This window comes from Gekko japonicus, unplaced genomic scaffold, assembly GCF_001447785.1.
Source record: "Gekko japonicus isolate JY-2015 unplaced genomic scaffold, Gekko_japonicus_V1.1 scaffold766, whole genome shotgun sequence".
Lineage (NCBI taxonomy): Eukaryota > Metazoa > Chordata > Lepidosauria > Squamata > Gekkonidae > Gekko > Gekko japonicus.
In genome coordinates, this window is record NW_015172577.1 from 305,091 (window position 1) to 328,742 (window position 23,652).

The 23,652-nt window shown below is 41.3% G+C and overlaps 1 protein-coding gene across 1 annotated transcript in view; it reads right to left on the reverse strand.

Moving 5' to 3' along the window:
- Positions 1-1,995: 1,995 nt before the first annotated feature.
- Positions 1,996-23,652, reverse strand: part of RMDN1 (regulator of microtubule dynamics 1) — a 23,090-nt gene continuing 1,433 nt past the window's right edge. The window contains exons 2-10 of the mRNA XM_015421431.1: positions 22,200-22,317; positions 21,900-21,984; positions 19,260-19,419; positions 17,556-17,645; positions 13,081-13,136; positions 9,041-9,128; positions 8,607-8,637; positions 6,236-6,369; positions 1,996-3,436 (exon numbers count right to left, since the gene is read on the reverse strand). Of these exons, the coding sequence (XP_015276917.1) occupies positions 3,398-3,436; positions 6,236-6,369; positions 8,607-8,637; positions 9,041-9,128; positions 13,081-13,136; positions 17,556-17,645; positions 19,260-19,419; positions 21,900-21,984; positions 22,200-22,317 (801 nt within the window). The 3' untranslated portion in view covers positions 1,996-3,397. The remainder of the gene's footprint in view (positions 3,437-6,235; positions 6,370-8,606; positions 8,638-9,040; positions 9,129-13,080; positions 13,137-17,555; positions 17,646-19,259; positions 19,420-21,899; positions 21,985-22,199; positions 22,318-23,652) is intronic.

Here is a 23,652-nt window from a genome sequence, read left to right on the forward strand (position 1 = left end):
TCACTTCTATTAAAGCTCAGTCCTCATAAAGCAAGGGTAAACAATTAAGTTATATAAAGTTTTATTTCTGTCAAACAAAAGGTTTAATCTACAGGCAACACAACACTCTAGAGTCACACAGCAAAAACCAAGAAAACTAGGTTAACTAACACATTTCCAGGACCTGCATTAGATGGCACAAACCTTAAGTCCAAGAGTCAAATGCCATAGCTTTTGCATTTTCTACACTGCTGTCTACTGCCATATAAGAGTCCAAGCTAACGTTTGTTCTCCAGGCTCTTAGTACAATTAGGTTTTTTTTGGCTAAGCAGCATCAGGTGATGATGACACCTGATCAGGACACGTTCCTACTGGAACCCTCTAGAAAATTACCTCATCATTCCTCCCCTCCCATCCTATGGGCTGCAGGTTCTTATGAGAAGCTAATTACCACATTCCAGCTCTGGCCTTGAAGATGATAAGGACTGTGTAGGCAGAGAGACCAATTAGCAACACCTAATTAACCCTGGGGGGGGGTCAGGGATGTTTTGCCTCACAACAATACTTTTGTAATCGTCTATGAAACATGAAACTAGACATTCTTCTTCTTAAGGATTCTTCAGAGGAAGAAGGTGAGCTTTCTAAGTTGCAAGGGTGAAGGCCCAAAATGAGTATGAGGCTTTTCTTCGATTCAATGATATCTTTCCAAATACTTGAGAGACTTCAGCTTGAGCAAACAAGGGAGAAATCTAGGACCAGAAGCTACAAGGTGTCATAACAGACCACTTGTCAACACAAACATTTAAAATTCCTCATCAAAAATGTAGCCGTTTTAGTAAGAGCAGGCTGGTAGATTAAAAGGTCAACCTTCCAGATATGATTTATGTAACTCCTAATTAGCTCTCGTGTATTTATCTGTAATCATAAAAAGAAGCATGCAGATTAAGAGGGCAGAGAATCCCTGGCAGGACTGAACAATGCACAGGTGCAGCTGTCTGCCAATTAGAGATGAAGGGAAGTTTTCCTTTAGTGCTACAAATTACCTCCCCCCCATACATAACTGTCTCAAAGCTGAAAAGTAGAACAAATTCACGCTGAAACTCATCATGAAAATCATGCAAGGGGGCCCTGAAGGCCCAGATAGTCCTCTGGTCACAGCAATCACCTACAAACCAAAACACACCTAATTATGCTTACCTAGCCTGTGCAGTGAGAACTGAACAGGTGCAAAGCCTGCCAAATAGGTTTGCACCATTAAAAAAAAATGCATGTACCAAGATGCTGCCAATTCAAACTGACTAGCAGAAATAAACAGGTGCCTATAGTATTGAAAAGAGTTACAAAAGTAAGTAAAAGATGTTTTTACAATAACAGAAACATATATCACCTAGACACCAAATTGGAAAAACAAATCACACATACTTTCCAGTTTGGTGTGTATGTGGTATATGTTTCTGTTATTGTAAAAACATTTTTGACTATTGCTTTTGTAACTCTTTTCTATACTACAGACACATTGAATCTGTTAATGTTATGTTCATTTATTCCTTTTGCATAAACAATGTTTATAGTCTTCTGCTTTCTGCAATTAAAACTGACCAACAGCCATTAGTGTCATTAGAGACTGATCAGATGAACACCAAAAGGTTTGTTGTTGTTCAGTCGCACAGTCAAGTCCATGCACCACATCACGCCAGGCCCTCCTTTCTTCCATCGTCCTCCGGAGTTTGCTTAATTTCATGTCCGTTGCATCGATAACACTGTCTAACCATCTCATCCTTTGCCGTCCCCTTCTTCTTTTACCTTCAAGTCTTTCCCAGCATCAGGGTCTTCTCCAGTGAGTGCTCCCTTCTCATTTGGTGGCCAAAGTATTTGAGCTTCAGTATCTGGTCTTCCAGGGAACAGTCAGCATTGATTACCTTTAGGACTGACTGATTTGATCTCCTTGCAGTCCAGGGGACTCTCAAGAGTCTTCTCCAGCACCATAATTCAAAAGCATCTATTATTTGGTGCTCGGCCTTCCTTATGGTAGGATTTTATTAAAACACTGATCTATATGATTTGTGACTGATCTAATTGTCTGTGTTAACAACTTGCCTGCTGAGTTGTGCAGCAAAGACTGGGGAAGCAGAATTCATTGGGCTTGTGTGAGAATGCACATGCACAAAAAAGAAACACAGTGAAGAAGCCTACAGTGGGGTATCTTGGGGCCATGCCTTGAGCCAGCCTTTCTGGGGGCTTCTCAGACCCCACGCTGGGTGGGGAAAGAAACAGGAAGAATTCTGAGGGCAGCTGAAATGTCAGCTTAAGTTGGTGTGGACTGGAGCCCTCTTCTTCAGGTTCTCGTCGGTCTGGATCCACAGATCAGAGGCATTCCTTCCCAGGATCCCGTCTGCCGCCGAGTGCATGGGCTCTAGTCCACCAAAGCTTCCCCTGGGATAGCAGCAGGTCTCTATGGTGCTGCAAGGCACCTGCTTATTTTGGGTGCGAGAGACTCTGGTGGTAACTCCTCTGGGGTTATTTCTGGTCAGACTCATGGGGGGGGGTTGTCAGGCTCATTGAGGGTGGGGAAGAGCTTAAAATATAATTTAGACGATGGATCACAGTAGAAAGGGAGGTTCACCCTCTCCTATTAGATCACCACTAATTAGAGTAGAAATTAATCTAATTAAGTTTACCTGCCCCACCAACCAGAAATTTCTGGCTACAGGCTTGCTGCAGAATAGCCATGAATGGTTTGGTGAACTATCAAACTGATAATTGAAAAATCAGCTCCTGATTCATGACTGGTGAGCAGGGCATGAGCTAAACTGGTGGGTGTTTAAGCATCTCTGATTATACTCCTGTCTTAGCTATTTATTTCAGCTAATTTCTACTGGCAGTTGCTTTTCTCATAACAAGTATTCAAAGTGATACTTAAAGTTGGAATGATAGTGTTCTCAACCCTGAAGACCATACATTTTCTTCATCCTGATCCTCTTTTTGTTCTAGATACCGATTCCTGCGGAAGATCCCAACATTCAACACTATTTATAAGCCTTAACAGTAGAAGGCTTTCCTTACTGATATTGCTCACACTCCTAAAACCAATTGATGAACTGACAAATCATCCCCTGATATCAGTTCCAATGATGACATCAGTTCCTCCACATCTTCCAGAAAACGAAAATTACCTTGGAAAGATACGTTACTAGTTACAGGTAACCATACTTTGGAGAAAAGAGCAATTAAGGTGCTTTTTTTGCCTTTCAACACACCTGTCACCTTATAATTTGATACAGCAAAGAGGGACTTCAGAAAAATCTGAGCTTTTGCTTCGCCTCTTAATGCAACATAGCAGGAAAAAAGCAAACCGATATGTTCTTTGATCAAAAAGTAGTGGCTCAAAGTTATCCATAAATTTTAATTAGTAATCTTGTCATAAAGAATTTAGCAATTCCTGAGCTTCCTTTTGGACCTGAAAATAAGAGAGACAAAAATTTTGATAAAGCTGCCATTAAGTTATTACTGAGTAACCCACCAAATACAATTTTTTTTGTCATCTTTATTCCTACATGCGGAAAACCCCGAGACCTGGACCCTGGACATCTGCGTTCAAGTGGATTATGACAGTCCCTGGGTGACCTTGAGTCAGGCACTGACTCTTAGCCTAACCTAACTCACAAGGCTGTTGCAAATGGACCAAGTGCTATCTAGAGCAGGGGTGTCAAACATGCGGCTTGGGGGCTGGATCAGGCCCCCGGTGGGCTTCCATCAGGCCCACAGTGGAACTGGCCACCTCCTGCTTCCAAGTTCTGCTGCTGCATCATAACTTGCTTCCCCAGACTCTCTTAATCACTCCGCCATTTCATGTTTTAACCTGGGTCCTAGACTCAGAACTCTGAGCATGAGATTTCTGTGGTGAATGTCAATAAATCAAAAGTAGGTTTGCATCTTACAGAGCTAATGTTTTAAGCATGTTTGTATTTTAAGTAAAAAAAAATCTTTGTGTTTGTGTCCTTTATAAAGTTTATGTCTCCACTACCTGGCATTACATTTTATGACACACATGGCCCGGCCCAACAAGGTCTCATTTATGTCAGATCCAGCCCTCATAACAAATGAGTTCGACACCCCTGATCTAGAGCATCCTGAGCTCTTGAAGGAACAGGGAGATACAAATCTGATAAATGTTGGGACCTATGATTGGAATAAGTGATATTTGGGTGTACTCCTGTTATTACTTTTTGATTTATTGCTTTTCAAGGTTATTAATTCAGGCTTCCTCTCCCAACAAGAAATGATTAAATCAATAGCAGTTTCAGTTCATCCATATAGGAGAAATATCTAAGATGCAGAAGGTATGAGAAGCGCCATAAAGACAAAGTGACTTGTAAGATTTAAAACAACAACAACAACAACAACGTTGGCAGGTGGGATTAGCAGTCACTGGCAATCAAACTCTATTTAGTTAGTGCTTGAAGTGGGCTAAATGATTGTGCAATTTAAGGCAGAACTAATACATCACTAATGTATGTTTGACAACTCAACAGATTAGCATGCTTGTGGTTAGAATTTCAGCCTAGGATCTGGGAGATCCAGATTCCAGTCCCCACTCTGCCACGGAAGCTGACCCGGGTACCTTTGGGCCAGTCATACAGTCTCAGCCTAACCTCACAAGGTTGTTCTGAAGATAAAAAGGAGGAGAGGAGAATGATGACAGCTGCTTTTGGTCCCTATTGTGGATTAAGATGAGGTATAAATAGAATATATAAAGGGGATATAAATGAAATATAGCTGAAGATGGGGGCAGATAAAAGTAGGCTGGTTGGTGGATGGGAAAGTGACAAGAAAGCAGCAAAAATTGAGAATATGGGGGTTGTCAGGAAGAGGGAATGAAGAAATAGTGTGGGGAAGGGATGCGGGGAAAATTACGTGCACCTGCATGTCTTTGAATGTTTCCCACTTTGCAACTGGGGTCAGCTTAATGGCTGGCACCACACAGTGTGGCCACAGTTTTCCCAAGCAAAGGCTGCTGGGGGAAGGACAGCTGAAGATGGGGGGGGGTGAGGGGGGGCAGATAAAGGTAGGTGGGCTGGTGGGTAGGAAGAAGAGAAGGAAGCAGGAAAAGGGGATACGCTATGGTAGAATTCAGGAAAGGTAATGAGAAACTAGTGGAAGAGGCAGAAATTACATGGCCCCCCACAACTCTTTGTGTATGCTCCCCACAACTTGTTGAATGCCCCCCCAAGTGGAAACCCACAGAAACTTGTGGGAGTGGCTATCACATTGCCCCTGGCTTTACTACCTCCCCTTTCCTCCACCCACTTCTCACAATCTCTCTTTTTCTCCTTCTTTTTCCTTCTCTCCACATCGACTGTCACTTTCTCTGTCTTCTTCCTTTGCCTACTGTCACTTTTTTCTCTTTTTCAGTCTCTGTCTCCCTTTCCCCATACCTACTGTCACTCTCCCTCCTCTTCCCCCCCCCCATCACATGGTCTTTTTCTCTCTGTTGGTACTGTGGTGGGAGGCAGGTGCAGCTCCACATTCAGTGCCATGGTGGGTAGTGATTTCTCCTCCCCACCATGCTGCCAGTTCTTCCTCCCCTACATGCAACGTGGGTTCCTCAGAGGCTGGTGAGGCAGCAGTGGTAAGGCTTGCACTGCCACTGGCTCCCCCACCCGTAATGCCACCATCTCCCCCCTAGCAACATTACCACCTCACCACTTTAGAGGCTATGGAGGAGATGTGGGGCTGGTGGCAGCAGTTCTGCACTCCTCCAATCCATTTTGGGTAAGTTTTAAAGATTTTTCTGGAAACTTTTTTGGGGGGTTCCCCCAAGTTTATGCACATATCTTCCTTTTCTCCACTTGGCCCCGATTCACAGACTTAAGTATCTGCAGATGAGGCCAGGTTGAGAACTGGATACATTGATGGGCATTTATTAGAAATGCATACATTTTGAAGCACTCAAGTTATTAATGTATTGCACTTGTACAGTAATAAGAGTTGAGTTTGTGAAGGTATTTTAAAATACAACCAAATTACACTGTATTAAATTTGTCATGGACATTTTAAACAATTTAAATGGTTTATTTATACTATGGGTTTTTGTGGATACCTACTGTATTGCGGTGTTAAATCATAACAAAGTTTACAAAGTAATAAGACTTCATATTTTTTCCAGCACATTTGAAATATTGCAAAAAAGGCTGAAAAAATATAGAGAAACGTTACATTAATGTTGGACTGCAGTGACAACCACTGGATTGTTTACCTGCTTATCTTCTTCTGTATGGGCTACCCGTTCCTTGGCTTTTGTTAGCCACAAAAGGGCCATCTTTCTGTTGTTTAACTTCATGAATGTCTTTCCCAAGAACAGCAAATTTTTACTGTAGAAGTTTGGCTCAACTGTACAAAAATGGTAATGAAAGAAAAAGTTGTTACCTTGTTACAGTGTTATCTAACAGTTAAACTGCTATTTATGAAACATTTTTGTTAAAAAAATGGCTGATCCCTGAACATACAACTCACTATACTTTTAATTGTAAGATACTGGAGTATTTAAAATTTCACCACGGTTTGCCTTTGCTATGTGTTATGCACAGCCTGTACTGGCGAAGACAGCATTTCTTAAAATGGGGTGTGGGGATCCCCTGGTGGTTCATGAAGGTATTCCAAGGTACGCACAGGTTCTTTGCATGGACAGAGTATGAACCCTTTCTGTGCCATCCTGTCAGGCCCGTAGCTACGGTGGGGCTTTTACGGGCTCTGCCCCCTTTCTTAAAGGCACAGCCCCACAAGAATTTCTCCTGCAAATGCTTTTTTCAATCATTTTAAAACATTTTTAAAGGTGTGCACTCATTTAAGCAGAGTGGAGTGCTGTAGTTGACGAATTCCCATACTGAACAAAGGGGTTGGAGTGGGTGATCTCTAGGATCCCTTCTGACTCTATGTCAAGAAACTGGTCTCCTTTCAGAGAGTTTTTCTGCCTAAGTGTTAGCTTTCTTGACTATAGAAGTCATCACTCCCACTGGCCGGCTTGTTATCAGAATTGTTGTTTACGCTGGCAGAAGTGATTAACTTGCAGCAACTGAGAACTGTCATCTAAAGTGGTTGACAGCTTGCAGTGTATAGATCCTGGTAACAGCTTTCTATTGGCTAAATGGCTTTCCTTTCTGCACTGAGAACTTCAGTCCCACCAGAAAAAAAATTTGCCCCACAAGCCACAAAATCCTGGCTACGGGCCTGCATCAGCTAACATGAAAACAGAGCATCTACATTTTCTAAGACTGCAGCAGGAACTCTTCACCTCAGGAGATAGGTTAAGAATCAGTGTCTTCCTTTCAACGGCTGGGTGCTTGTAGAGCTGCCACCACAAGTTACCTAGCTTCTAGATCACATTAGCGCACTAGCCTGAGAGCATGCTGATGCTGGGAACTCAACCCTAGGAATTCTAATTGACTTATATCAATGAGATCATCACAGTTACTTCCTGTGTAAAACTAAACTGGTTTTCAGTCTATTTTCAAATGCGAAGGGGGGGGGGGAATCACTCTGCATCCATAGACACTAGCTGCCAGTGGTGGTTTTCATTTGAATACCAGATGTTCTGGTTGTGTGCAGCTCTGGTCTTTCTATTTTTAACAGCAGCTGCCAAAGCTTTTTCAGGCCCCTTCCCACCACTGTTGATTCAACCTCTGGTTAGAACTAATCAATAAGGAAGCTTCTTGCTGTCTCCAGTGCAAAGTCCGTTCCAATCAAGGGTGGGATTGATTAGAATTTGGATGACGGCATATTGAGCTGTGGCCCAACAGAATCAGCTACCTTAGAAAGACAAGACCTTGTACAGAAAACAGAAACATTTTTTCCCTTAAGGGAAAAAGGGGCTGGCTGGTGTGTGACATGTGCCAATGAGGAAGGAGGCTTGAAGGTTTAGCAAAAAACCACCTATTTTTGTTATGGGTTTCCTCAGACTGCTAAAATTTGAGAATTGCTGGGTTGTTCCATTTCCTCAGAAACAACTGAGGCTAGAAACAAGGCAATTTCTACCTTACCACATAAACAGGCATTAAAAACATTAAAAATTTATTTCCTAACATAGTGGTATTGTTTTGCAGAGCACATGCATGTATGCATTTTTCCAGGGCCCACCCACACTATTTGGTGAAAAATTACTTGCTGCTTCTTAACAAACAGGGCTTATTTTTAACAGGCTCTCTACAGCTGAAAGACTATGAATACAAACGTATACATAGTTTTCAAGAAAGTTCCAGACATGGGTTATAGCATTTTTAGGAGGATATGAAAAAAGAGTTATACTGACCCAAATTTTTAATCATAGAACAAGTTTGCAGGTTTTAATTTTGGGGATATAAGAAATAGTGTCACTTTCCTGTTCAAGATCTACTAAGATTTTTCATGGCAGGACAGTTTACAAAATCAGAGAGTGTCCTGAAAGACACAAGTATAAACACCTACAACCTTATTGTTAATTTCTAGAGAAAGTTGGGTGAAGATGTTGCATGTGCCTATGTTATGTGTCTCAATATTTCTGATGTTAGCCATAAGTGTAAAAGAGACTATTTATAGTGTTTTGGGGTTTAAATTTGTAACACCCACATACACCAAATTTCCTACAAACTTACTATCTTCAGCCTTCTGAAAGTACCGCAGAGCCTGGAAAACAATGACATTAAAGTTAGTTAAGTATTGCTAAAGTAATCCTCTCTAGTTGAGGACTAAATATTCTACAGAACATGCAGCAGCGCAAGATGACTGATGAGCTTCATACTCTTATGTTGTTGTTTTGTAAATAGAATGCATTTTTAAGGAGGACATATTAATTTAGGAAATGCTATTTAAATCAGTAAAAACTTGTTTTGCTTGACATGTTGGTTTTGCTGTGATGCTTAGTAACAGCTAATCAGCTCTGGTGTAGTGACATTTCTTTAAAAGGTCAAGTTTTGTCTATTTTACTGCACTAGAATCATATTAAACTGCCTGCTAAATCCTCCTCTTACAATGATAACACCATACTAACAAAAAAAACCTCTATGCAGGGAGTATTAGCACACAGTACCTCATCATAGGTGGAGCTGGGTGGGGTTGCAAATAAAACTGCAGCTATTTTGCTTTGGTACCATGGCATTTCAGCAAATGTGTAACACCTACAACAAATGAAAGAGATGGTGTATGCCTTAGACCTCTATATTTTGTTTACATACTTGGAAAAAGTATATTGAAACAAGGGCATATTTATGTGCCTCAACTGAAAGAGCCCAAAAGATCTAGTCCAACCCTCCCAGACAGAACATTCAATAAATAAACTCAAAAAGTGATTATGAGGAGGCATCGAGGATGAACAAAGTGTCTACAAAGCAGACAACTAAGACAGTACTAACCAAGTCACACTTAGTTGTTTTGTTAAATGTTTATCGTATCCCTCCAAGGGCCTCTGGGCAGCATGTACAGCCTCCCCACCTTACTCTTGCAACCTTCCTATGAGATAGGATCGGCAGAGATATATAGACTGGCTCAAGGTCTCCTAGGAAGCTTCGCAACTGAGTAGAGATTTGAGCCCAGGTCTAACAACAACTGCTATTCCATACTGCAAATACAGCACAGCCATCTGAGGACTTAGACTGAGGACTTTCTTATCTTTGTGCCCTAAGACCACCAGCAGTGCCATGAAGAACAAGCAGCCCCTGGGCTCTGTGCAGCCCTTAGAAGTTTTTTTAAAAAACAAAAACAAATGCCAGTCTTGTGTGTTTTTGAACTTCTTTTACTGCTTCGTAACTCATCTTGGGAGGAAGGCAGGAATAAAAATCAAATTAATCCCACAAAGTTGCAAGCCAACTGATTCAAATGAAAATTTCTTCCTTTCATCCAATAAAATATCTAGAGTTGTTGTTGATCATTTATCGCCCAATAGACAAAAGGAGTAAAAACATTTTATAACTGCTAGAGTTCTTTTTGGATCCCTGTCAGAAAGTAAAAACGTAACTAGGTCATAGCAATATATGTCTGAATAAACTTGCAAACACAGTAAAATATAATGCCTCCTGAGATTAGAGTACAAGGGACACCCCATAAGAATATGTGCTATCGTGTCAATCTTACCTAAGGGAAAGGGGCAGATTTGTTCTGAATAAAGAAAATGCATGCCTTATAACTACTGAGGAGTGAGCATTTAATCTGGTCAGAATGAACACCCTTAACAGGCTTTGGGAAGACAACAGATAGGTGTAGGAGGGAAGAGATTTTGGAGGTGAAGTACCAAAAAATTGGGATGAACAGGTGTGGCGTGCTATAAAGTCAGAGCTTTGGTGATTGATTAATTTTATACAATTTTTCACCAAAGCAAATGCTGCATGAAAGCCCAAGGCATGAATAGTACCCAGGTTGACATTGAGAGCCAACAGATTCTCAAATACAGTCTTAAACCACGTTGACCTATAAGAGTCTTTGAAAATTTCTTTCCAAACTCAAATATAGCACTTATAATCACACCGATCAACAGATTTTATCTAAAGAAAGTTCTATTTGTGAGAGTATCCAAACCAACTGCATCTTGTCTCTAGTTGTAACCATTCCCTAATACCTCAAGAGCCAAGTTATATGTGTGTGGCAGGGGAAGGGAGACAACTTTAAAAACTGAAAGATGGGAGAGAAGGAATTTAAATAAACAAGATATTAAGAGAAAGCCCTTCCCTATTCTGTTGGACTACAATGGATCTTTATATCAAGATCTTGTTCATTTATTTGTTTTTAGTTCCATCTAGACATAAAATTTTCTGTTAAATGGTGATATGAATTATTCAAAGGAAATCAAATTATAATTGAAGTGTTAGGAGATACTTGTTGTTGTTCAGTCGCACAACAACAATCTCCTAACACTTCAATGGACTACAATGGATCTTTATATCAAGATCTTGTTCATTTATTTGTTTTTAGTTCCATCTAGACATACAATTTTCTGTTAAATGCTGATATGAATTATTCAAAGGAAATCAAATTATAATTGAAGTGTTAGGAGATACTAGTCTTGCACAAAAAGGAACAATAAAGGCAGTCTTTCCACTGCCTAACTGAAAAGCTTAACACTGATTTTATCTGCAATGCAATATTACAGTGCAGCAATCTGATATATATAATTGCCCTGATGCGTTGGCCATTTCCAGCTCTCCCATTGGCTGTGCTGTATGCCTCATCAGTCATTGGCCCATCAACCGCCACTCAAGAGTACTCACATGTTGGTGCTGGGTCTGCTCCTCTTCCCTGCCCACTGCTGCCTCAGCCACTGTTCCCTGTCAGAATAAACTGCCAAAACGGCTGTCTCTCCTGATGAAGACACTTCTCCTGCTTGGCTCCTGTGGAACTAACTTTTCCCTCAGTGGCTGTTGCTAGGCAACCAAGCTTGGTTCTGTGAGTAAAAAGGCGAAGCCAGGAGGCCCTTTCCAGGCCTTTGTGGGGAACTCATTGGGGCCAGTCCTGACAAGGGTTCCCAGCTCCAGGTTGGGAAATTCCTGGAGATTTTGTGGTGGGGTCTACCGAAGCCAGGGTTTGGGGAGGGGAGAGGCCTCAGCGGAACAGAATGGCATGGAGTCCACCATCCAAAGCAGTTCTTTTCTCCTGGGGAACTATTGCTGCCATTCTCCAGGTGAGGGCTGGAGATCACTCAGCTGCTCTCTAGCTGGCAGAGCTTAGTTTCCATGGAGAAAATGGCTGCTTTGCAGGGTGAACTCTTTGTCCTTATACCCTGCTGAGGTAATTTCTCTCCTGCTTAGGTCCCCACTGTGGAGAAACACTACTTTTCCTAGGTAGAGGCGGCGGGTGGCGGTGGGGAGATGGAAAGCTGAAACCAGAGGGGCAGATTGTTGATGGTTGGCTGGGAAGGATAAGATTGCTAACTCCAGGTTGGGAAATTCCTGCAGATTTGAGGGGTGGAGCCTGGAGAGGGTGGGGTTTGAGAAGGGGTGGGACCGTAGACAGGTACAATGCCATAGGCGCCACCCTCTAAACCAGCCATTTCCTCCTGGGGAACCATTGTTGCCAATCTCCAGGGGAGGGCTGGAGATCACTCAGAATTACAACTGCTCTCTAGATGGCAGAGATCAGTTCCCCTGGAGAAAATGGTGGTGTCATTATACCTTGCTGAGGTGCCCCCCCATGACAGCCAGTGTGACATAGCAGTTAGTACTTCAGAGCAGGGTCTGCCAGACCCAGGTTCTTCCTGTGGAAGCTGATTGGGTGATTTCAGACCACTCACAGACTTTCAGCCTAACCTACCTCACAGGGTTGTTGTGCAGATCAAAAAGGGAAAAAGAGAATGATGTGAGGTTGTCACAACATCGGGGTGCCCCGTCAGATAAAGATAGATTGATGGTTGGCTGGGAAGGATAAGGCTGCCAACTCCAGGTTGGGAAATTCCTGGAGATTTGAAGGGTGGAGCCTGGAGAGGGTGCGGTTTGAGAAGGGGTGGGACCTCAGACAGGAATAGCCAGACAGAGAAACCGATGCTAATTAAGAATGCTGATAAGTTGAATCTAAACCATTAAGTAGACCAGGAAGGAGATTTTGTTGACACTTCTCCTAGGAAGATAACCATCATCATCTATTAGAATAACTCAGGACACTTAACAAGGATGAGTTCCATATGCGTTCCCACGTTGAATACATATTCGGAAGTGTGATGAGTAATGTATTGTAATTCTTTGAACATGTTATAACGTTGTACATACGCAGGAACTATTTACAGGATGTGAATGTAATTGGAAAATTAATTGTTCACTGTTTGAAGTGTTAGAATTGTTAAAAATTGAAAAAATAAAAAAAAAATAAAAAAAGGATTAGGACGTCTATAAAAAGGAGTGGGGGTAGAAATATTTTGTAGTCTAACCAGCCTACAAAAGACTCCACAAAAAACCCTGAAGACTAATATTGTTGACTTCTCTTTTAAAACACAAATCCAGTTTCATCAAACTGGCCAGTATAGTCCCTGCTAATACCAAAAAGTGCCTCTACTGGGCAGCTATCTTATAATACAGCTACAAGTCCTCCTCCCAAAAGGAAAATATTCATGTCAAAAGTTTTGCTTTGTTTAAAAAGACTCTTTCTTACCAAATGCCCATAAGATGAAGTGAAGTGGCATCATTGGGATTCAGTTCAATCGCTTTCTGTCAAGACAAGGTAAGATGTAACAGCTGTTCAGCAAGATAAGGCTTAAAACTGACTCTCCTCCAGAACTCCTATAGGGTTGAAACGGGCTCTGAAATAATTCTCCCTTTATTGTGAAATTGAACATCTTAAAATTAACCATCAGAAAACAAAGATCCTGGCCTTTGGGAAAAATACATGGTCCAGGTGTTGGGAGCTTCAAGGACATAAGCTGGAACAATTATCCAGCTTTAAAGATTTAGGAGTAATGGTGCAGGCTTCTGGTTACAACAAAATTCATAACAGCAGCGCTGCCGATGTAGGAGAGCAATCGGCAAATAGTATCCTGAAATTCTACTGGACACGGGGGGACTACAATGTCCCAGCTGCACTTCGCTTGTTCAAAGCCAAGGTGTTGGCCCACTTGACCTACCGAACATTTCTGGGGTCTTCAGCTTCCTCCCGCTCTCCACTTGAGAGAGTTCAATCAAAATTCCTTAGAGTGCTAATTCAGGTACCCAAGTGTGTATCAAACTCCTGGGTTCGCTTGGAAACAGGAAAGATACGGGTAGAAGCTAGGATTTGCATTCTTTCCATATATAAATGGATAACGGGCAGCATTAATCCAGGCTGTTCCCTCTCACCCTGCATGACCAATTTCAGAGCAGTTGGCTACAAGCGGTCCAAATGTCCATAGAAAAGCTGGGTTCCCCCCCCCCCCAAGTCCTCCTGAATCTTGGCATAGAGCAGGCAAAATTGCTTATTAAGCAGAGTGCTAGATTCGGAGAGACAAGCAGACATTTGCAGTTCACCAAATTATTTTTCTCCAGCAAACAGAAGATATGTGGTTGCTCCTGAGGCCTATTTATATTTTCTTGAATCTTATAATACCAGAAGGGCCTTCATCCTAGCAAGGAGCATGGCCTTGCCATCCGCAGTAATAGTGGGACAGTACAAAGGGATCCCTTATGCGCTCAGACTCTGCACCTGCTCCCGGACTGAAATATCTTTTTAAATTGTTCTTTCCATACGGTGAGCCGAAAGGAAATCATCGGCCTGCTGCTGGAAAGGTTCCCAGGAAGGTCAAACAAAATTAAATTAGAATACCTGTTGTCGGATAGAAATCACCATACATCAAGACAGGTGGCTAGGTTCTGCGTCCAGGTATATAAGGAATGCGAAAAGCAAGGCAAATAGACCATGTCTCTACTTTTATCAAAAATTGTTTTAAACTGACTTTTTAAATGGCTTAAAAGGTTTGAACAGTAGTTTTACTTTTTCCTTTATATTTGATATAATTTATAAGCTTTTATGTTACTAAGGTTTTTACTGGCTCATAACCAGCTAGGATAGTATCGGGAATTTTTCTATTTGTCTTTTAAATTGTTATGTACTGGTCAAAGACTTTAATAATAAACTGACTGACTGACTCTCCTCTAAAACTCTTCTCCCCAATCTGTAGTCATGACAAAATCATATTTTGTTCTTGTTATGTTCTAGAGAATGGAAATAGCTTCCATGTTCAATAACATTGATCCAATTACACCTTTGCAGCAGATCACCAATTAAACAAATGATTCAATAAACTAAAAGCACTGTTCCTCTTCCATTCTGTCTCCAAAACAAACAGCTCTTGACTCAACAAAAGCAGCATTTCAGGCAGGGGCAGGCGGCAAAATGTATTCTAAGAACACTGAAACTGAATCCTGACAAGGTAGAAGTGATGCTGACACCCGTCTAGAATGAGGGCAAGGCAGGTTCATTTGCTGATAATAAAATCATCATACAACCAAAAGAGGTAAAGTGTTATCATCACATACTTGAATATGTAGGAACACTTCAATAGGGATAGGTTAAGATTTTTTTTAAAACGTCAAGCAAAACCAAAAAAAATAATATACATAAACAGCCACCTCCTCTTAAAGTGTTGTTATTGTTTTAAATTGGTTGTGGTAAATATCCAGTTCCCCTAAAAGGCACTACTTTTTTCTTCAAGTGTTGAGGGAAGCAAACATTGGGTTGGACATAATAGTTCCCTTCTACCAAGTGAGAAGCCTTGCCCCATCAAAGGAAGACTCCTCACTTACTAGAAGAAAGTCACTGAATTCAAGAAACCAAGTCCCAATATGGCAGAATCTGATTATATAAACTACATACTGTCAGATGAAAATCAGTCCATCTCTAAGGAAGTTGCCAAATTCTGTGCTGTTTGCTGTTGTATTCGAAAAGCCCGCTTAATCGTGTCTCAGTTTTAATCTGGTCTTTTCACTTATTTTTATACAATTTCTATTGGTTGTTACTTTATTTTATGCATTCTTATACATTTTATATACTTTTAAAGCCATTTTTATAACATTGATGAGTATCTGCTGATTTACTGGCTTGATGTCGTATCTATCTATCATCTATCAATCTATCCATCTATCTATCTATGCATCTATCCATCTATCTATCTATGAATTCAAGTTGCAGCCGCAGCAACCATTTCACTTTAAAGTAAGCATGAAAAGTTTGCAGTGATACAAAGAGGAAACAGGAGCTTGTGAACAAAACTTAAAACTCCTGGAATAGCTAGCAAGGTGGATAACACTTTGTAGCAGAATCACTGAATATTTATTTAGGTCATTTATAGTTTGCCTTTCTCACTTGGACTCAAGGCAGATTACACAAGAGTGTGTCAATACAATTGATAGATGGGGCATTCAATAAACAATGCAGTAGGATTAGAGTTGTAGAACCAACTAGAAATCTAAAAACAGAACTGAAGAAATGCATAAATATTAGTATGATACATTCAATGAGCAAAATTCCATAGCAGGATCATAGTTTCAACAAGCCAGACACAGTAGTAGAGACCACAGTCCTTATAATTTTTCTAAGTAACTTTGTGAATCCTTTAGTGCAGTGCATGTGTAGAAAAGCCCTCTTGAATAATTCAGTTTTGCATACTTTGTGGAAAGCCAGGAAAATGGGAGCCTTCCCTGACTTCCTCAGGCAGGCCGTTCCACAAGGTGGAGGCCACAACAGAGAAGGCACGTGTATGAGCAGTTGTTGATTTTGCCCATTTGTAGGTTGGCACCTGCAGACGACCACGCTCCAATGAGCGAAGTGAAGCTGTCATTGGGAAGCACAGGGGGAGAGGTGGTCTCGCAGATATAAAACATGAGTACAGGCAAGGGGGCTAAGTAGGAAAAAACACAGTAAGCCATTGTGCAGAAAAGAGGGAAATGTAACAAAAGAAAATGACGAACATGAATCAGCAACTGATAATGGGGAAAGCGGTACTGTATCAAGATTATGAAAAACTGAAGTGGCAAGTATTAAACAGCAACTTAAATTCAACATGCAAAAGTATGAGGGAGGAGAAGAAACATGAATTCTAGGCTTTATTCCTTTAGCTTACGGTCAGAGAAGACAGAAACTTAGATCCTAAATATGAGTAGGTGTGTGCAAACCCCCCCCCCTCGGTATTTTTCAGTTCAGGTCTATCAAACCCAGGAAAAAATTCAGGATTTCTGAAAAATCCCAGGTCCAAATACCGGTATGGTATTCAGATCTGGGATTTTTCAGAAATCCTTAAAATTTTGGTGTCCAATAGACCTGAACTGAAAAATGCTGGTTAAAAAAAAAATACCAGCCTGATCCTGGGGTTGGCTTGCCTTCTCCTGCAGCCCAGTTTAAACCAAGCTGCAGAACAAGGCAAAGCAGAGCTGCACCAGTGGGGAGCTCTCAGCTCCCTACCAACCCAGCTGATCTTTGGCCGGCACCTCTTGTAGCCCGGTTTAAATCAGATTGCTGCGAGAGAAGCCAGCCACAGCTGAAGGGGCTGGGAGCTCCTAGTTCCCGGCAACGGTGGCTGATCCTCGGGATGACTTCTGCAGTCCCTTTAAAGTTTAAAGCAACTGCATAAGCCTGACCCACAAACAGCTGAGAGGAAGAAGCAATCTGCTCCTGCCGCTCCACTGTTTTCAGATCTACCCAAAATTTCCCAAATATATCTGGGATTTTTTGGGGGGGGTTTCCTGAGAAAACTCAGATACATTTGGGAAGCCGAAATATACCTGAAAAATACCAATAAGGTATTTATTATACCCAATAAGGTATTTATAAATACCCAATAAGGTATTTTTAGGGTATATCTTTAGCTTGGGTAGATCCAAATGCATACCCCTAATCTTGAGCAGGGAGGTGCATACATAAGCAAAATTTCAGCCCTTTCCCCTCCTGCTGCAGCCAGCTAAAATTATGCCTGGGGCAGGAGGGGGTGTCTGTAGATGCCAGGAACAACATGACAAGGCAAAGTGAGAGTTTACAATGTAAGGGGGAAAACAGTGAAAACACCCCCATCCATTTTTCCACTGGTAGAAGTATCATTTCGGCTAAGAAATAAAGTATCAGGACACAATATGAGGACACAAATAGAAAATTATTTTAAATACCTGGAAGTGTTCCTTGATAACAAACGCATTTGCAATTTTCTTCTTTATTCCTTCATAATCACCCACATCACTGATGCAGATGGCATACCACTACACAAAAAATAAATAAATGATTATTTAAAAATACTCAAAGTTAGATTTGGTGACAATAAATCTGCAATTACTACCCCCTTACATAAGTCACCAAATGTACAAGTCCACCCATCCTGCAAATTGTATATTAAAATTTTTGGTTCAATGCATATCCAGTTAGCTAAAATCATCCTATTAATCAGAAATAATGATGACACTTCAAGTGTTAGTCTTCAACCAACTTTAAGATTTCTTTGTTACTCATGTGAACATTCAGTCTCAGATACATGGATGTGTAGATGTGGCCAATGAAGAAAAACCTCTCTGTCCTCTGTAATACTAGAATTTCAGGTTAAACAATCAAGCTATTTTGTCTGTCTTTAACATACTGTCAAAGAAAAAGTACTTCACAAGTACTTCAAACTGCAATTTCTTCCAGTTCGCGGGTTCAGACATTTCAGCAATTAGTTTATTTCAAATCCAAAATAAGTAATTATCTAGCCATGCATGAGGGAAAAGTGATTTCACAAGGAAACCCAAAGCTCCTTCAATGCTTGTTTATACAGGAAACATTACACGTTGTAGTTACATTACAGGCAAGTCAATAAATAGTTAAATACCACTGATGAGCCTTACAAAGGATTCAATTATTTCCCACTAGTGCTACTACATTGCTGTTACTAACTGCTCTGGTGCATGTCAAATGAACTCAAAAGAGTTTATTTGACAAGTTGACAGCAGCTGCCAGTAATACCATTACTAATATTGGATGTGGATCCTTTTGATATTCAAATTACTCTTAACTAGGCCCAGGGGTCATTTCCTGTAGAAGCGCACAGGAGCAGAGCACCGGCAGTAAGGAGCCCAGGGGGCGGGCACATGCAACAAGCCCCACCTCCTACTCCCAGCAGCCCTCAGTTGGGCCACGAGGAGCAAGAAGCAGCCAGGTAAGTTGCAGAGCCCCCCCCCCCGGTCCTGCCTTCAGGTACAAGCTCTCCCTCCTCTGTGAGGGCAGATCTGCGCATTCCCCCTCCCCCATAGCTAGCAATCCAAACAGTCCAGTGGCACCTTTAAGACCAATTTTTATTCAGGTACAAGCTCTCCCTCCTCTGCGAGGACAGATCTGCACGTTCTCCCCCCCCACCCAAATAGCTAGCAATCCAAAACAGTCCAGTGGAGCCTGAGCGGTGGGTGTTGCCTTCTAACACACTTCCGGTGATGTCAGGGGGTGTGGCATATGCAAATACGTTATGCTAATAAGTTATGCTAATGAGCTCCTGCACCTCTTTTTCTACTAAATGAACCCTGACTAGGCCCATTTTCACAAGGTGTAATTACCAAGTGTTTTTGAAACACTCTTATAGACTCAGAGGGTAGCTGTCTTGGTCTGCCGGAGAACAGTTAGATTTGAGTCCAGTAGCACCTTAGGGACCAGCAAGATTTTCACGGTATAAGCTCCCAGGTATCTGACAAAAGAAACTTTAACTCTCAAAAGCTTATACCCTGAAAATCTTGTTGGTCTCTACAGCGTCACTGGACTCAAACCTAACTTATATACATTTCCCCTCCTATTTCTACATATGAGAGAGAGGGCAGGCAATAGCACTATTTAATTTACACTGCCTAGCTCACCTTGTGTACTGCAAAACAGGATGAGTCTTTTTCAAGGGCTTTCTTTGCATACTCAAGGGCTTCATATGTCAACTCTTTCTTTTTCTCTGGAGAAGTCTGACTAAGTTGAGCTAAGTCACGTGATGCTCGTGCCAGGCGCCACAGTAACTCTGCATTTTCACTAAACAGAAACAGACACAATCAGAATGCTTTACTCCATTAAACAAGCTATCAGTTACTGAATCATGTACTGCCGTATGCTCACACAAATTCCTCTTTCTTTTTCTGAACTATATTTTTATTTTATTTTTTAAACTTCATTTATAGCACGCCTCCCCCCCCCCAATGGGGACCCAAAGCAACTTATATCATTCTTCTCTCTTCCATTTTATCCTTACAACAATAATCCTGTGAGGTATGTTAGCCTGAGAATGTGTGAGTGGCCCAGGTCCAAAAGCACACTTCCATGGCATGAATGGAGATTAAAACATGGATATCCCAGAACCTAGTCTGACACTCAAATCGCTATACCTTGCTGGCTCCCTAATTACACTTTGTGTTACAATTGTGCCACTATTTTCATTAACCATGGTGAGCAATGGTTAAAACTGGGTATTCAAAGGCTGGCTTGAACTAACCATAGTTAGCCGGGGGGGGGGGGGGGGAGCCATGCAGACAATGCTGCAATATTGTTGGCTCCAAAATGAAAGGCAAAGGGGGAATCTGCATGAAATCCTGTTGGGAGATCAGGTAGCCTTTCCTTGGCTTCTGGCCTATAAAGCACATGTTAAGCTTCAATCAATCAAATCCATAAGATCCAAATCACTCAATGCCTGCAGGCAGTTTTACACTGTGATCAGGAGATGGAGTTCAAATACCTCATGATCCCACACAGGAAAATTGACAATATTTCGAGAGTACTCATTATAGCAAATTGTGTCCCCCCCCTGCCCCCAAAGTAATTGCAAAGTCTTTTCATTAGTGGAAGTCATTTTCTGAAAACCCACTTCGGAATACTTTATACTTGTCATGTTACTCTACATCAGATCCAACCGGTAATGGGTATGGGTGAATTTCTCAGGCCCAGAGGCAACCACTTTTCCCTTATTATTTTCTGACATTGAAAAGTTAGAAGCCAACTGGTGAATAAGAATAAACTATACCCAAGCGATTTGTTACACACCTCAGTAAACATCTAAGACTGCCAAGATACAGGTCTGGTGTTAATAATGCACTGCATAGCCTTTGGACCACCAAGTGTACTGCATGTCCTACCAATCATGGCTAGTCTCACCCATCATATTCTGTCTAATTTTTTTATTTATTTCTGCTGCCTCCCAGAGCATGACCAGCCCCATGCAGAAGGCAGGTAAAGTATGGACTGATGGATTTCCCAAACCAAACTGGAAACCAAGGGATATGTATTAGTCTAGTACTTTTATCATCATGTTTATTCTCACATTCTGCATCCAAACTGACTCAAATTTTAAAACAGTCTCTCATTGGTTGGTGGTGCAGTCAACAGGCATGGACATGAGCACTTCTCTAAGGAACTACACATCGTTTTTTCTTCTGTTTCTGAGCAGCAGAGAGCACTCTATTTTTAAAAGCAGTTGTGCTAAGTGGACAACTAGCCAATTTTTCCTCTTTGGAATTGCCTGAAGTCTTAACAGGCGGCTAGTAGGAGCTCTGTTATGCTGCTACTCTACCCCAGACTATGCAGTGCCAGGGCACAAGCAGCTCTTGTCCCTGCATTTCCTGACAAATGTCTCCATATTGAAATTTAGAATATCATCACAGTTGGCTTCACGGAATATCTGACCAGTTAGCTAAGCAGTATGTCTGCTTTGATTTCAATGTTAGTTTTAGGGTGCACTCAGACGGGCCGTTTAGTCCGCTTTTGGCACGCTTCAGTAACGGATTTTATATCCACGTTCACACACCCAACATCTGTGCACTGTCCCCAGCCATTGCTTTCCGGCTCAACCCCCCTTTAAAACCAGGTCCCCAAGTAGTGTTTTCCTGATTCTCCGGTTCTAGCTGCACTACTCTGACGTCTGATCGTTCCTGCGGTGTCGAGCCACTTCCAGTTTAAACCCCCTCCCTGCTCAAGGCTTCCGCTTTTCGCCTGCCATTTTTTTAATGTGTTGGCGGTGTGCACATAGGTGGAGCTCCGCCACCGCGTTTAGAAAACCAAGATTTAAACCGTCTCTTGTTCTAGCGTTTAAATGAGTTCGGGATCTCACGGAAGCCATTTTCGGGTCAAACATTTAAAGGGAAGGCTTTTGTTGGAGGGGTTGGATTGATTCGCCCTGGTGGTTCTGCACATGCATCATGATAGTTTCCCCCCCTTCTACGGAGGGGCGTCATGCGCATGCAGAAACTGAGGATTTTTTTTAAAAAACCCGCCAACACACGCTCCCGCACGTCAGTAGTGTAGACGCCGGGGAGCGATGTGACTGCGTGGTGAAGCAGGATAAGGGAGGCAAGTGTGACTGCGATTATCCAGATCAAATATAATCCGGTTAGAACAGGAGCAGTTTAACCCGCTCTCAGCACGCCGTCTGACCACACCCTTACTGTGTTAAAAATTAATTAAATTGAATGCACAACGGACACAGTGATTTCAAGATGGCAAGAGAGTAATAAACAGCAATGTACCTGTTTTTGTGCTGCTCCAGCAAATGACAGAGTTTTTCAGTTTCTCCACTTCCATACAGGTAGTCTGCTTGATCTAGAATGTCACCTATTTGGGGTAAAAGCAGAAAAAAATGTCAATATTGCAGCCAATCAAAAGTCACTACTGTAATAAAATCAGACACACAAATTCTAACATCTCTTAAGAAATTTATCATTTTCTTCATTCTACCTCATTTATTGTAACACGGGAAAATGTTAGCAGCAAGATTCTGAAACACTAAGAAGACAGATTTACAATTGTAATTTAAAAATAAATCTTACTGTGGTCATCAGCATGAACCATAGAAGACTGGGACATTAATACATATGCTTCATATCCCAAGTAAGACAGTACTGAGAATGCAAGCCCTTTTCTGAAACACCTGGGTTTTCCATGCACCTGAAAGAAAGATACAAAGGCTAAAATCGTAAACAGGGAGACTTGGAAATAACAAGAAGATTATTTGGGTAAGCCTGGGCTTTTGGCATAAAAGCCACGTACACCAAGTTGGATGGAACTCCAGTTCAGTGACTCGAAGAAGATTTTCATGGTTTGGCACTATGTAAACAAGGCTTGACCTCATGCCTTTCCTCTTCTCTTTGCATGCTTCAACTCAATTAGTAACCATAGTTTTCTATTACATCCGAACTAGCAAACTTTGATGGTTTGCAGATGCCCTTCATAATAGTACTATAAACCAGCATCAAACTGTGGTTGGTAAACATGGGTTGGAGGGAAAGCTCAAACCATGGTTTTCTGCTTTAGATGTATTTTGTTGGTTCCCTGGCACAGCCCACAAAGGAAGAAGGATTTGTAAACACAGGAATCATACATATTGCACCAGACCATGCTATGTCTGAACCACTATATTTGAAACAGAGAAACCACCTTAACCCATGACATTTAAGGTGGTCTTGACATTTCCAGGATTGGTTTAAAAACAAGCCACCCAGTTGACACCCTTCAAGGTGAAAGCTTTCAGTAAATGTCTTCATACTGAACCAGCAACTTCAGTTCAAAGTGATACATATCTACACACATTCATACAGAGTTTAGCCTGGCTGGATGAGTGCAAAAACAGACTTAGCTACAAACTTATGTATTACAATACATCAATGAGACTCCTATTTCACGTTACATATTTTAAACAAAAACAACAGAGTCAGGTGTGCTGGCAATTTCTCCCACAATATCCTGCAAATTACACTTGCAATTCAGCTGTATACTCATTTCACATTTTGGGGAGGTAGATTCTGTAGCAACTTGAGTAAATATTTAAGTTACTGAGTCCCAGCATTCTGTGTTTAGGCCTTGCCTTGTATGTGAGCCCTGATGAGCAACACATGAGGAAGGTCAGTATCAGGAGATGCGAGTTTGTGTTTATTTTCAGTTTTATTATTAACCAGATTGCAGTTATTCAAGATATACCCTAATATAAACACAGCCTGATCCTAACATACTATGAAATGTCAAGTGATTTCTACACAGCTTATTACCAAATAGTTAAATTTGCATTCTAATGGACTTTAATCTTAATGTTAACTCGTCCAGACTATGAAGCTATATCCAGTTCACTAGTGTTTAAACAAAATGTCTATAGATTTTGAAATAACTTTTTTTTAAAAAATTCAAAAATGCAGTCAATGCTTCTTTAATCAAAACTGCATGTGCTACATCACATATTTAAATCATATACTCTATATACACTTACAGAATTCAACATGCTTCGAGCCC